Consider the following 14,938-nt stretch of genomic DNA (forward strand, 5'->3'; position numbering starts at 1 on the left):
CATAAAGGAATGAATGAATGAATGAATGAGTAAATAAATCCTCAGTGCTACACATAAATAAATAAATAGGGGCTGGGGTTGTGGTTCAGCAGTAGAGTGCTTGCCTAGCGCATGTGAGGCTCTGGGTTCGATCCTCAGCATCACATAAAAATAAACAAATAAAATAAAGGTATTGTGGACTGGGAATATAGCTCAGTGGCAGAGCGCTTGCCTAGCATGCGTGAGGCACTGGGTTCCATCCTCAGCACCACATAAAAATAAACAAATAAAATAAAGGCATTCTATCCATCTACAGCTACCCCCCCAAAAAAAATTAAAAATAAATAAAGGTATTGTCCAACTACAACTAAAAAATAAATATTTAAATAAATAAATAAAATAAAATAAAAGATCCATTGACAACTGAAAAAAAAAAGGCCTAAAATAGAAGTTAAGTGTGTGTGTGGCTAGGGTACAGGGAGAATGAGAGCTAGGGAAGAGGTGTGAAGGGAGGCTCTTTAGATATACTAGCTATGTAGATTCTGGTAGAAGGAGTCTAGTCAAGTTCCTTTAGCACTGATGGTCCAGTCAAGGCCAGGAGGCTAATACAGAAGATATTTGGCTCAGAAGATTCTGAGTTTGTTGGACTGTTAGGGAATGAGGAATTCCAGAAAGCAAGGATCTACAATGTGGCCACATGATCTCTAAAGTGGGTAGGTGAGCTGCCAAGACTGGAGATTGGGTAGGGAAAGGGTTGGGAGGGAACAGAGGGAATCCTTGTTTTATGGGTGTAGCACTGGTCTGGAAACTAAAGGTCTCTCTCTTGAGTTTGATATTTTTCCCCAAGCAAGTGGTTGAACCAACTCTTGCGCTATTCTCTGCCTAGTTTCCAAGGTCTCAGGATCTGTCATGTTTGTGACTCCTATTTTCCTGTTTACATAAGACTTTTATACCATTTAGGGATGCAACATTATATACCCTGAGTGAAAATTCTCTTTCAGGGACACAGACTCAAGAACTCTGAAAATCAGACTTACCAGGCTCTGAATAGCTTGAACACCAGTCGACGGGTGCTCATCTCTGGGACCCCCATCCAGAATGATCTGCTTGAATATTTCAGCTTGGTACATTTTGTTAATTCGGGCATCCTGGGTAAGAATCCAGCCTTGTGTCATAATGGAGAGGAGCTTTTTCTTGTCCTGGGAGTGTAACTCAAATTAAGGAGAGAATGCTAGTTAGTTAGACTAGGGAATCTTAGAGGAAGTCAGGAAGCAGCAAAGCCACTGGAAGGTCTTGGCTCTGCTAGACAACCCAGCAAGACCCACTTTGGCCATTTCTTTCTCTGTAAAAGCAGCAGGGATGATATATAGGGCATTTTTGCTCCTCACACCCTACCTTCCTTATAATTAGACCTTTGACCTCAGCAAACTACTCTGTCTTGAATAGTTTCTTCTTTTTTAAAAAATCATTTTTAAATGTATAGTTCAGTGTTATTAAGTAAATTTGCATTGTTTTACAACAATCATCACTGTTCTTCTTTAGAATTTGTTCATTTTACAAAACTGACATTCTAGCCTTTAAATAATAACTCTTCAATCATTCCTTCCCCCAGTCCCTGGCCAATATTATTTGGGCAATTCTTGCATATAGATATTTGTGGAAAGGTTACTGCGTCTCCATCTTGCCAGTCCTCTGGAGAGGCCCATTATGTGGAGAATTGCTGAGTAGCAAGATTGCCATAATGTGAACATATTTGTGTAACCATTACCTGATCAGTTACTACCATACCAGCCCCCTTGTTCTAGTCATTATCTTCTTTCACCTAGAAGTAAATACTTTCTGACACTATGGATTAGATTTGTTCCCCTCCCCCGCCCCCATACTGGGGATTGAATCCAGGGCATTTTACCAGTGAGCTAAATCCCCAGCCCCCTGCCCCATTTTTTGTGGGGGTGGGGAGATGTACTGGGGATTAAACTAAGGGCCACTGAGCCACATCCCCAGCCCTATTTTCTATTTTTTTTTTTAGATACAGGGTCTCACTGAATTGCTTAGCGCCTCATTTTTGCTGAGGCAGGCTTTGAACTCACAATCCTCCTGCCTCAGTCTCTGAGCCACTGGGATTTTAGGTGTGCGCCATGGTGCCCAGTGGTTTCTAGGTTTTTATTCTTTTAAATAGTGATGCTGTGGACATTCTTATACATGTCTGTACTTCAGCCTGGTATTTATTTCTGTTTGGCAAGTATGTATTTCTTTGTCCTAAGAGTGGAATCACTAGGTTGTATATTCTGCTCATCTATATACTCCAGTTTTCCTGATTGTAACAGTTGTATATGAAAATTCCATTGCGTCTACATCAGGGGTCAATAAACTTTGTCTTCATTGACTAGATAGAATTTTAGATTCATAAGTCATCTTTCTCTGTCATAGGTACTTAACTCTTTTGTTGTAGTATAGAAGCATCTATAAATAATATGTAAATGAATGGTCATGACTATATTTAATGAAACTTTATAGAAATAGATGGTCGATGGCTAGCTGTGGTTATAGTTTGCTAATCTTTTTTTTTTTTTTTTAATATTGTTTAGTTGTCAATGGATCTTTATTTATATGTGGTGCTGAGAATCAAACCCAGTGCCTCACACATACTAGGCAAGTGCTCTACCACTGTGCCACAACCCCAGCCCACCAGTTTGCCAATCTTATATCACCAATATTACCAATATTTATTACTTTAAAATTTTAGTTACTCTGATGGGTCCTAGCTCATTGCATTCGTCTAATCAAGAAAGTCACTTCTTTCAATATGTTCATTGATCATTTAGAGACCATTCTCTCTTTTTTTTTAAAAAACATTACTGAGCCTTGAACCTCAGACGTACTCTACCAATGAGCTACAATTCTGCCTCTTTCAAAAATTTAGTATTTTGAGGCAGTATCTCATTAAGTTGCCAAGGTTGGCCTTGAATTTAGGATCCTCCTGCCTTAGCCTCCTTAGTCACTGGGATTATAGGCCTGTATCACTGCCCCTGAGATCATCCCTGTTTTGTGAAGTAAACACTTTTTATAAAAAAAAGTTTTGTGACTTTTTTTTTTTTTTTTTTTAGTTGTTGATGGACCTCTATTTTATTTATTTATATGTGGTGTGCTGATAATTGAACCCAATGCCTCACACATGCTAGGCAAATGCTCTACTACTGAGCCACAACCCTAACCCATGGCTGATTTTTTTTTTCCCCCCTATTTTTAAACATTTTGTTTATTTGATCATCAGTTGATAGACATTTGTGTTGTTTCTACCTTTCCACCTTTTGGCTGTTGTAAACAATGCTACTATAGACATTCATTTACAAATTTCTACTTGGATATATTTTCACTTCTTTAAGTGTTTACCTAGGAGTGAAATTGCTATATCCCAAGATTTACTCTGTTTTAATGAAGATGTCTATTATTAGATTGAGGAAGTTAGCTTCTATTCCTAGTTTGTGGAATATTTTTTATGAAAAGGTGTTGGAAGATGTTTTATTATTTTACCTTACATTAAAGTCTATAATTTATCTTAAATTAGTTTATTTTTTTTAGTCAATAGACTTTATTGATTTATATGTGGTGCTGAGAATCGAACCCACATATGCTAGGCAAGTGCTCTATCACTGAGCCACAACCCAGCCCCTTAAATTAGTTTTTATATGTAATATAATGTGAGAATTAAGATTAATCTTTTTCCATAAGGATATTTAGTTAGCCCAGCACCATTGAAAAGACTGTTCTTTATGCATTGCATTACAGTACTACCTTCTTCATAAATCAGATGTCCATCTGTGTTAATCTATTTGTGAACTTTATTCTGTTACATTAGTCTGCTTCTGTTAGTATTTTTCTGCTTTAATTACTATTTCTTAATATGTCTGGATTAATGTGAGTTTTAATGTATGTTTTCCAGCTATATTGGGGATTGAACCCAGGGCTACTTTTACTTCTAATTATATCCCCATACCTTTTTGTGTTCAATTTTGAGAAAGAATCTCACTAAGTTGTGCAGGCTGGCCTTAAACTTGTAATCTTCTAGCCTCATCCTCCCAAGAAGTTGGGATTATAGGTGTGCTCCCACACCTGGCCCAGCATAATTTTTTTTGGATTTCTCTACATACAAAATCATGTCATCTGCAAATAATAATTTATGTCTTTTATCCTAATTCTTTGGCTTTTCATTTCCGTTTTATGCATTAATTACAGCTTTTATTCTTTCTTTTTTTTAATGCGGTGCTAAGAAGTAAACCCAGTACCCAACACATATTTGGCAAGTGTTTTACCACTGAGCCACAACCCCAGCCCTTCACATGTACAATGCTGGATAGAAGTACTGTTAGAAAATCTCATTCCTGATCTAGGGGGAAAAAGAAAGCCTGTCTGCTAGCCTGTGTCTTTCCTCTTTCTCTTCCCTGCTCCCTCCATCCTCTCCCTCCCTTCCTTGCTGCCTTCTGATTAAGGACTTTTTTTCCCTATTATTAATTTCCTAGGAGTTTTTTGTTTTGTTTTGTTTTTTTAATCACAAATGAGTGTTGAATTCTATAAATTTTTTGAGGTGAAATTCAAATAATAAAAAATTAGCCATAGTGAATTGTATAGTTCAGTGGCATTTAGTACATTCACATCGTTGTGCCACCACCACCCTTATCTAGTTCCATAAATTTTCATCACCAAAAGGGAAAATTTAAACTCATTAAACAGTTCCTATTTGCCCTCCTCCAAAACTTGGCACCCACCAATCTGCTTTCTGTTTCTGAATTTGCCTTTCTGTGTATTTCATATAAATGTTTTCATATGTGACCTTTTGTGTTTGGCTTCTTTTCTATTAAATATTTTTAGGTGTAGATGGACACAATACCTTTATTTTATCTATCTATCTATCTATCTATCTATCTATCTATCTATCTATCTATCTATTTGTGGTGCTAAAGATCGAACCTAGTGCTTCACTTGTGCTAGGCAAATGCTCTACCACTGAGCTACAGCCCCAGCCTTGTGTTTGGCTTATTTCTATTAGCATAATGTTTTCAAGTTTCCTCCATTTCGTAGCATATATCAGTACTTCATTAAGTCTATATGCTACTTCATCTATTGAAAACAACATTTAGTTATGCTTTTAAAGAGAGTTGGGCCTAATCTTTTAATTGGACAAAGCTTAGTCTATTTATACTTACTTTAATTAATTATATATTTGGGCTTTACTGTTTCACTGTTTGGCCTTTCAAATCTTTACTGCTTTGGGATCTCTTATTCATTAAATAGAAATTGCCTATATTTTGTTCAGCTTTGGCTGGTCTGTGATAATGTGGTTTGTTGCTGCTGGCAGTGGGAAAATCATTTTATCACATGTACTTTTTAAAAAATATTTTTTAGTTGTCAATGGATATTTATTTATTTATTTATTTATATGTGGTGCTAAGAATCAAACCCAGTACCCCACACATATTCGGCAAGCGCTTTACCACTGAGCCACAACCCCAGCCCTTCACATGTACTTTAATTTTCTCTTTTCTCATGTGTTAGGGACTGCCCATGAATTCAAGAAACATTTTGAGATGCCAATTTTGAAGAGTCGAGATGCAGCTGCAAGTGAAGCAGACAAGCAGCTAGGGGAGGAGCGACTGAGAGAGCTTATCAGCATTGTGAATAGGTAACAACCCCAAGCGAGGTCATCCGAATTGCTTCTCATGCCATCTGAGGCCAACCCTTTTGGGGACCTGGTCTGATTAGAGCCCTCAAAGGCTGTGATTCTAGGGAAGGGGTGGGATCTGTGCCATGACTATGACTACTGAATAAATGATGGAGTTTTGCAGTTCAAGTTTCTATTTTCTCTTTAGCCCAGAATCTATAGTATCTATAGTCTGGTTTTAGTCTGTTTACTAATCCACTGATGAAAATCTTCTCTGATGTAGCTGGACTTCCTGAACGAAATATCCCCTGGTATATTATTAGTATATCAGAAGCTTTCTCTTCCCAGGCTCCGTAGTTGTTCTTTGATATTTAGGAGTAGATCTGAAGGTTACCTATTCTTCAAAGGCAGCTCCCAAGCTAAGAGGTCGTCTTATTCCATGTGTCCACATTCTGTGCAGGCAGGTGCATTCTGGCTCCTCTGTTGTAGGTATGCACAATTGATGGGGTTAAATAGTCTTTCTGCTTTTCCTAATGCCCTGGTTACATCTGCTTACTAATTTTAGATAGTAGGGAGGAGAATCAGGGTGTTCTTAGGTGCCTCCCTATCCTCCATGGTCTACCCTGAGCTATCATAAGCTTGGCAGACATGTAGGCAAATTCGGACAGAAACCCCCCTAAAGACTTGGTTTGAAGTTTGCTTTCCCTGAGAGAGCCCTAGGCTCAATGGAAGACCTCAGCCTTTTCTTGAGAGAAGCCAACCTGTTAATGGGAAGAGAGAGTTGTTACTGTAAGGTTGGCTATTTGGAAGGTCTCTGTTCCCATGACTGAGACCCTGATAGAGATATCTTTACCAAAGGGCCGATGGGTCCTTGGCATTGTATACTACTTTAAAAGAGTCAGTCTTGGGGCTGGGGATGTGGCTCAAGTGGTAGCGCGCTCACCTGGCATGCATGCGGCCCGGGTTCGATCCTCAGCACCACATACAAACAAAGATGTTGTGTCCGCCGAGAACTAAAAAATAAATATTAAAAAATTTTCTCTTTCTCTCTTTCTCTCTCCCTCTCTCTCTCTCACTCACTCTTTAAAAAAAAAAAAAGAGTCAGTCTTGGTCCTCTGGATGGTAGCTTTTATTCCAGCATGGTTGTTTTTACAAGCCTTTTGTCTTTTTTTTCGGTTTTTACTAGGTGCCTGATACGGAGGACCTCTGATATCCTTTCTAAATATCTGCCTGTAAAGATTGAGCAAGTGGTTTGTTGCAGGTACTGAAATCAACTGAAGGTTGTAGCGTGAGTGAAAATGAAAGTTTAGCTTCTGAAGCAGGGCTGGGTCTGAAGATATCCTTAGGGGACAGAAATGTAGGATCAAACCCTGAGGCACTTCACCACTGAGCTACATTCTCAGCCCTTTTTATGTTTTATTTTAAGACAGATTGTTTCTTAGTGCCTTGCTAAGTTGCTGAGACTGGCCTTGAACTTGAGATCCTCCTGTCTCAGTGTCCCAAGCCTCTGATTATAGGAGTGTATCAATGCTCCTGGCTGGTCCACTTTTTCGCTACTGACCCAGTTGCCTTTTTATTTAGGCTGACACCCCTTCAGACTGAGTTATACAAGAGGTTTCTGAGACAGGCCAAGCCAGCAGAAGAGTTGCGTGAGGGCAAGATGAGTGTGTCTTCCCTTTCTTCTATCACCACTCTGAAGAAGCTTTGTAATCGTGAGTTGAGCCCTTGCCCTGATCTTCTGTATAGTGAGCAATGGAGAGAGGCTCCCATAGATAGTCCAGTAACTTTTCTGTAAAATTGTCTAGAGACCCCATAGCAGCCTATAGCACTTGTGATTCCAAACCTCCCCAAGGCATGAACCCTCATTGTGGACTCTAATAAGCTAGACCCATTGCTTTGGAAAATATAGCTTATTCTGTGCCCAGCTAATGCTTGATTCTTGTTGTACAAGACTGTGTGAGCACTTGCACACACATGTTCATATAAAATGTTAGGCATTCGGAAAAATGATAAAGCTCCATGTCTTAGAGAGCTCTGGTATAGCTCCCTTCTTGTTGGGAGAACACACTAGGGAGCGAAATTATTCATCCATGGTCCCAGATTTTACTGGCTGCACCCTGTTGGAACTGGGAGGTGGAGACTGAGTGAGTGCTGCTGAAAAAGGCCTCCTAGGTTGGGCATTTAAAGGGCATTCTAGTGAGCTCTTAAGTAGAAACTTCAGAAAGCAAAGTAGCTGTATTGTGGTGTGGAGTTTTTGTTTTGTTGGTTTTTCAGATCCAGCTCTCATATATGATAAGTGTGTGGAAGAGGAGGATGGTTTTGAGGGTGCCTTGGACATCTTCCCCCCTGGTTATAGCTCCAAGGCTCTAGAGCCACAGCTGTCAGGTAAGCTTTTCTGCCAGTATATGGACCTTTCCAGGAAGAGCAGTGGAAGGAGAGTGGGAAATTATCTTTGCTGGAGCCATCCTGTCTCAAGGCAGGATAAAGAATATGGGCTGGGAATGTAGCTCAGTGGTAGAGTGCTTGCCTAGCATGCACAAGTCCCTGGGTTTGATCCCTAGCACCATAAAAAATTAAAAAAAAAAAAAAAAAAAAAAAGCAAGAATCTTGGTCCATTGGGATGGCCAGTGGGGGGACTGATGGTTGCTGTTTATTCCAGGTAAGATGCTGGTCCTCGATTATATTCTGGCAGTGACACGAAGCCGCAGCAGTGACAAAGTAGTGCTGGTATCCAATTATACCCAGACATTGGATCTCTTTGAGAAGCTCTGTCGGGTTCGAAGGTAAGGAGGATCCTAAATAGGCTGGCAAGGGATGTGCTTCCTCACCACCTTCTAGAAAAATTAGGTATTCTGATTGGTGGGTATGGTTCAAGATGTTGGTACATGAAGGACTTCCATGAATATATCTCTTTTCTTATTGTTGTAATGGCTCTAGCTCCATGTCTAAGCAGAATCCCCCCACTGGTCCTTCAGGTATTCCCACAGGTCAGAGTCCTGACCCTTAGCTCCCTGCCCTTCTCTTTGGGAATACCAAAAAGCTATGACATGAGCAGCCTCACGCATGGTTTGGTGGACCCTTCAGGGGCCATGGCTCCAAAGGGGGCCCTCCTTTCCTCTTGGTTTTGATCTTTGGATCTCTCTTCAGGTACTTGTATGTCCGCCTGGATGGCACAATGTCCATTAAGAAGCGAGCCAAGGTTGTGGAGCGCTTCAACTGTCCATCGGTAAATGCATAGCCCCTGCCCCCACACCACCAGTGCAGTAACATCAGAATTAACACTTGATAGAGAAGATGTAAATGGGCTCTACAGTCAGAGTTTTTCTTTTCTTTTTTCTTTTTTGGTACTGGGTATTGAACCCAAGATTGCTAAATCACCGAGCCATATCTCCAGCCTTTTTTTAAAATTTTGCAACAGAGTGTCTCTAAATTGCTGAGGCTGTCTTTGGATTTGTGATCCTCCTGCCTCAGACTCCTGAGTTGCTGGAACTACAGGTGTGTGCCACCATGCCTGACTACATCAAGTTTTTATGTTTTGGGTTTTGTTTGGGGGCGGGATATGGGGGTGAGGGTTAGGCTTGTTGGTCATTTCTGCGCTGGAAACTGGTTTTGTAGACTGGGAAATTGGCTAGTTGGCAGGCAAAGTATGGGTTATCACAACTGAGTATGAGTAGAAGTAGCATGAGAGTGGCTGGGATGAGGAGGATCCCAGTTTAGGCTATAAGAGATTTTTGCTCCCCTGCTTTCTTTTTTTCCAGAGCCCTGATTTTGTCTTCATGCTGAGCAGCAAAGCTGGAGGCTGTGGCCTCAATCTCATTGGGGCTAACCGGCTGATCATGTTTGACCCTGACTGGAATCCAGCCAATGATGAACAAGCCATGGCCAGGGTCTGGCGTGATGGTCAAAAGAAGACCTGCTATATTTATCGCCTGCTGTCTGTAAGAATGGTGATGGTGGTCACTGTGGGGGTGGATCATGGAACAAAATCTTCAAAACCCATTTTAAATTGTTTCTTATTGTCCCTCTTTGAAATAGACACTTCTATCAGTGCTATTCTATAGGCCTAGCCTTGAGCCCTGTATTCCTGTTCTCCTTTCCCCTCTCTCTATCCAATCCCCCCCACCCCCTCGCCTTTTTTTTTTCTTTTGGTGTTGGGGATTGAACCCAGGGGTGCTTTACTACTGAGCCACATCTCTAACCCTTTTTTAAACATTTTTGAGACAGGATCTAAGTTGCTTAGGGTCTTGCTAAGTTGCTCAGAGTGTCTTCAAACTTGTGATCCTCCTGCCTCAGCCTCCCTAGTCATGAGGATTACAGATGTGTGCCACCATACCTGGCTTCCAAGTGGTTCTTATTACGCTTTTTGGATGCTTGTTCAGAACATCCTTTGTGCAGGGCATCTATTTTCTTTCATAGCCAATTCCTATTGTGTTGTTTGCCTTCTAAGTCTTCTCATTCCCTCATGTCCCTTGGGTTAAGAAGCTGTTATGGCATTTTCAGTTACCACCTTGAGTCTGTCCCATAGTTCCTCTTTTGCAGCTCATGTTGTCTGATTTGACAAAGGGTAGTCTTTTCTTCCTTGCTACAGTCATCTAACCTTTGCTATGTTCCTAATTTAGCAATGATTTTGAATATTAGTTGTCTTTGTTTCTTTCCCAAATCTAGCAATCATCCTGTCCAACTTTGAGGACTATGCAGTTTTCCAGCATTCTGGCATTCATGTTTCTTTGACTTCATCTCTAATGACTCAACTCCCCCTCATCTAATTTCTCCTAAGGCCTTAATTACTCTCATCCTACTTTCACCTCCTGACCTTCCAGCTTTTCCTTCCTTATAATACAGTAAGAGAACCTCTCATGTCCACTCCCAGTCAGTTTGGCTTGGCTTCCTTTTTTTTATTCAGCCTATTCCTGTGTGTCCTATCAGCTACCCTTCCCAACATTCATTTCACTTGGATCATTTTAGCTATTCTCAGCTTCCACCTCAACTATATTTTGCATTTACAGGTTGGTACTATCATAAATTCATGTTATCTTGGGCTGAGGATGTGGCTCAAGCGGTAGCACGCTCGCCTGGCATGCATGCGGCCCGGGTTCGATCCTCAGCACCACATACAAACAAAGATGTTGTGTCCACCGAAAACTAAAAAATAAATATTAAAAAAATTCATGTTATCCTTTTTGGCTGAGCCATTTTATTTCTTTCAATGACCATTTCAAGCCTTTACCACTTCCCTACCTGTCTCTTTCTGTAGAGAGGGCTATCTTTACAGAGAGAACGTAAACTACTAGGCATGAATTCGTTTACCTCTTTTCTATAAATCTCTATACCTGGTATTTCCCTTCCTATGCCAGAGAAAGATTCCCTTCTTCTTTGGAATTCACCCTTCTAGCTCTGCTGCTGTTAAACCCTTCTTCTCATCCTTTCCTTCCTTCTTTCCTTTTTTTTTTGGTTGGTGTTGGGGATTGAACCCAGGGGTGCATTTTATTATTATTATTATTTTTTATTTTGAAACAAGGTCTTACTAAGTTATCCAGGCTGGCCTCTAATTTGGAATCCTCCTGAGTCACTGGGATTATAGGCCTGTGCCATCATGCTCAGTTCTTAGTTGTTCAATTTTTTTTCCCCCCAAAGCCTATAAACATGCTCAAATAGTTGCCATTTTTTGGGGAATTGCACCCAGTGGTGCTTTACCATGGAGCTACACCCCGTCCTTTTTAATTTTTATTTTGACACAGGGTTTCATTTTTTTTTTTATTTTTTAAAAATTTTTTTGTAGTTGTAGATGGGCAGCATGCCTTTATTTTTGTATGTGGTGCTAAGGATTGAACCCAGTGCCTTACACAAGTGCTCTGCCACTGAGCCACAGCCTCAGCCCCTTGACACAGGGTTTCACTAAGTTGCTTTGGGCCTTGTTAAGTTGCTGGGGCTGACCTCAAACTTGGAACCTCCTGCCTCTTACAGGTATGTGCCGCTGAGTCCAGCTAGCTCCCTCATTTTTTTTTTTACCCTTTTGGTACTGGGGATTGAGCTCAGGGGCACTTGGCCACTGAGCCACATCCCCAGCCCTGTTTTGTATTTTATTTAGAGACAGGTCTCACTGAGTTGCTTGGCACCTCACCATTGCTGAGGCTGGCTTTGAACTCATTATTATCTTCCTGCCTCAGCCTCCCTAGCCACTGGGATTATAGGCAAGCACCACCACTAGGATTACAGGCAGGCTCTCTCCAGAAAGTTCCCACTTTTTTTTAAATGGTTTATTTTTAATATTTTTTTTAGTTGTAGTTGGACATAATATCTTATTTATTTATTTATTTTTATGTAGTACTGAGGACCCAACCCAGGGCCTCGCATATATATGCTAGGCAAGCACTCTACTGCTGAGCTACAACCCCAGCCCAGCTCCTACCTTTTTTAAAAACAAATTTTCAATTTTTTTTTTTTTTTTTTTGATACTGGGAGTTGAATACCTGGACGCATAACCACTGAATCATATCCCCACTATCCTCAGCCCCTTTTTGAGATAGTATCTTGCTACATTGCTTACGGCCTCACGAAGTTGCTAAGTCTGGCCTTAAACTTGTGATCCTCCTGACTCAGCCTCCCAAACCATTGGGATTACAGGTGTGCATGTGTCACCGTGCCTGGCTCCCTCTGTCTTATTTTAACCACAATTCTGGAGTGCTTTCCATTTGTTTACTTCAAACATTTCCAAAGCATTAAATGAACTTCTTCACCTCTCATCATCTTGGTCATCAGACTTCTTATACCAGCCTTCAAATGTACTACAAGCTTCCTAATTGCCAAAATAGAGGACTCTTTATTTTTTTTCCCTGGTGGTAGGGATTGAACCCAGAGATTGCACATGCAAGGTAAGCACCAAGCCACATCCCCAGCCCTACATAGGGCACTCTTTTGAGTTTTTTTTCCTTGTGATTCTTGTCACTAACACTAAGCCTTTCTAAAATTCCCTCGAGAGGTGCTGTGAAGTAGCTCAGTTGATCACTTGCCTAGCACATGGAATGTCCTGGGTTCTACCTCACCCCATTTTCTTTTCTTGTCTTGGAAACTCCACTCTGATTCTCTTATCCTCTCCAGTTATATACTCATTAGATTGGTAAACCTTAACCCAGATCTCTTACCTGAGCTTCAGACCCATATTTCTATTATTAAATCTACATTTCCACTTGAATCCCCCCCCACACTATTTTTTTGGTAGTGCTGGGAATTGAATCCAGGCCTTCTGTATACTAGGCAAGTGCTGTACCATTGAGCTACACCCAACAACTGTCCACTTATGAGTACTTTATGACTAAACTCATTACTCTTCTGAATTTAAAAAATTGTTTTTTTAGTTGTAGATGGATACAATACCTTTATTTTGTTTTGTTTTTATGTGGTGCTGAGGATCGAACCCAGTGCCTCACACGTGCAAGGCAAGTGCTCCACAACCCCAGTCCTACTTTTCTGAATTTTATCATTTAATATTCTCATTATTCAAGCCTGGAAATCATCTTATGGAACTATTTTTCTGTCTTAAAGACAGCTGGGCTCCTACCAGTTATTGACTTCTCAATTTCCTCTTTGTCTTCTGCTAAGGTCATAGTCACCTTTTGTCCCATCCTGACCCATTCTTCACATACTGCTTCTAGAATAAATTTTTTAAAAATTATAAATTTGTTTTTCATTTAAGACAATGCCAAGGTGGTTGCGGTAGTGCATGCTAGCAACTTGGGAAGCTAAAGCAAGAGGATTGCAAATTTGAGCCCAGCCTCAGCAACTTAGTAAGACCCTGTCTCAAAAAGTACTGGGGATGTGGCTTAGTGGTAAAGCACCTCTGGGTTCAATCAAAAAAAAAAAAAAAAAAAAGCCAATCCCTTCATTTTAGTATCCAAGGTTTTCTAATATGGCTTCTGCTGAATTTCCCAGCCCGTTATTATTACTCTTCACAATCTTCTAGTCAGCCCAAATTAAATTTTTGTTTTGAGACAGGACCTCACTGTGTTGTCAAAGCTGTCCTCAAACTCCTTGGCCCAAATGATCTTCCCACCTCAGTCTCTTAAGTAACTGAACCCTTCATAATCTTCCACTAGGCCTGGTTTATGCCTTTGTTCCTATGGTACAAATAAATGCTTTTGCTTCTCTCTACACTTGCAAACTGTCTATTCATTTTCAAGATTTAGCTCATATGTCTCTCTTTTCCACTAGTCCTAATTCAAGGATAGGGATCATATTTGATTCTTTGTGTCTTGTTAATGCAAAGCCTGACATGAAATAGATACTCAAACCATAATTATTGAATAAATGAGTCTGGCTTGGTGTAAAGATCTAAAGCTGCTGTCAACCTAAAGGGATTTAGCCAGGCCCTGAGATCCTGTACTGGTAGAGAAAGTAACCTGGGTGAATAAATGTACACAAGTCAGGTTTCTAGGAGATAGCCTAGAGCTGGGTGCATGGTGCACACCTATAACCCCAGTGACCTGAGAGTCTGGGGGCAGGAAGCTTGGGCTGCTTAGTGAGAGCCTCTGTTAAAATAACAAGTAATAGAGCTAGGGATGTAGCTTAGTGGTAGAGTGCCCCTGGGTTCAATTCCGAGTACCACCAAAAAAAAAAAAAGCGTAAGACTGGGAAAGTGGGACCCAGCTAAGCAAAGAGGCTACTCCAGGATTTGTACTTTTCATTCCCCTCTCCTTCTTTTGAGTGGCCTTAGTTTCAACTCTTTTGAGTTTCCCTGCTCCCTCTGTATGGCGATGACTGAGCCCTATATCCCTTGCACTCTATTCTCCCAGGCAGGAACCATTGAGGAGAAGATCTTCCAGCGGCAGAGCCACAAGAAGGCACTGAGCAGCTGTGTAGTGGATGAAGAACAGGATGTAGAGCGGCACTTCTCTCTGGGCGAGTTGAAGGAGCTCTTTACCCTGGATGAGGCTAGCCTCAGTGATACACATGACAGGTGGGTTGACTGCCCTCACTATTATCTCTCAGCTACCTGCTCAGCATAGAAATGGGGTCTGTAGTGACCACAGCTCTGTCCTCTGACCCTAGGCTGCACTGCCGCCGTTGTGTCAACAGACGCCAGGTCTGGCCACCCCCTGATGGTTCTGACTGCACTTCAGACCTGGCCCAGTGGAACCATAGCACTGATAAGCGGGGGCTCCAGGATGAGGTACTCCAGGCTGCCTGGGATGCTGCCTCCACTGCCATCACCTTCGTCTTCCACCAGCGTTCCCATGAGGAGCAGCGGGGGCTCTGCTGATAACCAGCGGGTCTGAGTGTAGCTGTTAGCAGAAGGGTACAGGG

The 14,938-nt window shown here is 41.2% G+C and overlaps 1 protein-coding gene across 1 annotated transcript in view; it reads left to right on the forward strand.

Moving 5' to 3' along the window:
• The window catches only part of Rad54l (RAD54 like), a 32,814-nt gene extending 17,907 nt beyond the window's left edge, over positions 1–14,907 (forward strand). Inside the window, exons 10-19 of the mRNA XM_027937715.2 lie at positions 981–1,131; positions 5,533–5,659; positions 6,825–6,899; positions 7,220–7,350; positions 7,913–8,023; positions 8,298–8,421; positions 8,786–8,864; positions 9,397–9,576; positions 14,428–14,591; positions 14,684–14,907. Of these exons, the coding sequence (XP_027793516.1) occupies positions 981–1,131; positions 5,533–5,659; positions 6,825–6,899; positions 7,220–7,350; positions 7,913–8,023; positions 8,298–8,421; positions 8,786–8,864; positions 9,397–9,576; positions 14,428–14,591; positions 14,684–14,894 (1,353 nt within the window). The 3' untranslated portion in view covers positions 14,895–14,907. The remainder of the gene's footprint in view (positions 1–980; positions 1,132–5,532; positions 5,660–6,824; positions 6,900–7,219; positions 7,351–7,912; positions 8,024–8,297; positions 8,422–8,785; positions 8,865–9,396; positions 9,577–14,427; positions 14,592–14,683) is intronic.
• Positions 14,908–14,938: the final 31 nt, after the last annotated feature.

Source organism: Marmota flaviventris, chromosome 10 (assembly GCF_047511675.1).
Source record: "Marmota flaviventris isolate mMarFla1 chromosome 10, mMarFla1.hap1, whole genome shotgun sequence".
In the NCBI taxonomy this organism is placed as follows: domain Eukaryota; kingdom Metazoa; phylum Chordata; class Mammalia; order Rodentia; family Sciuridae; genus Marmota; species Marmota flaviventris.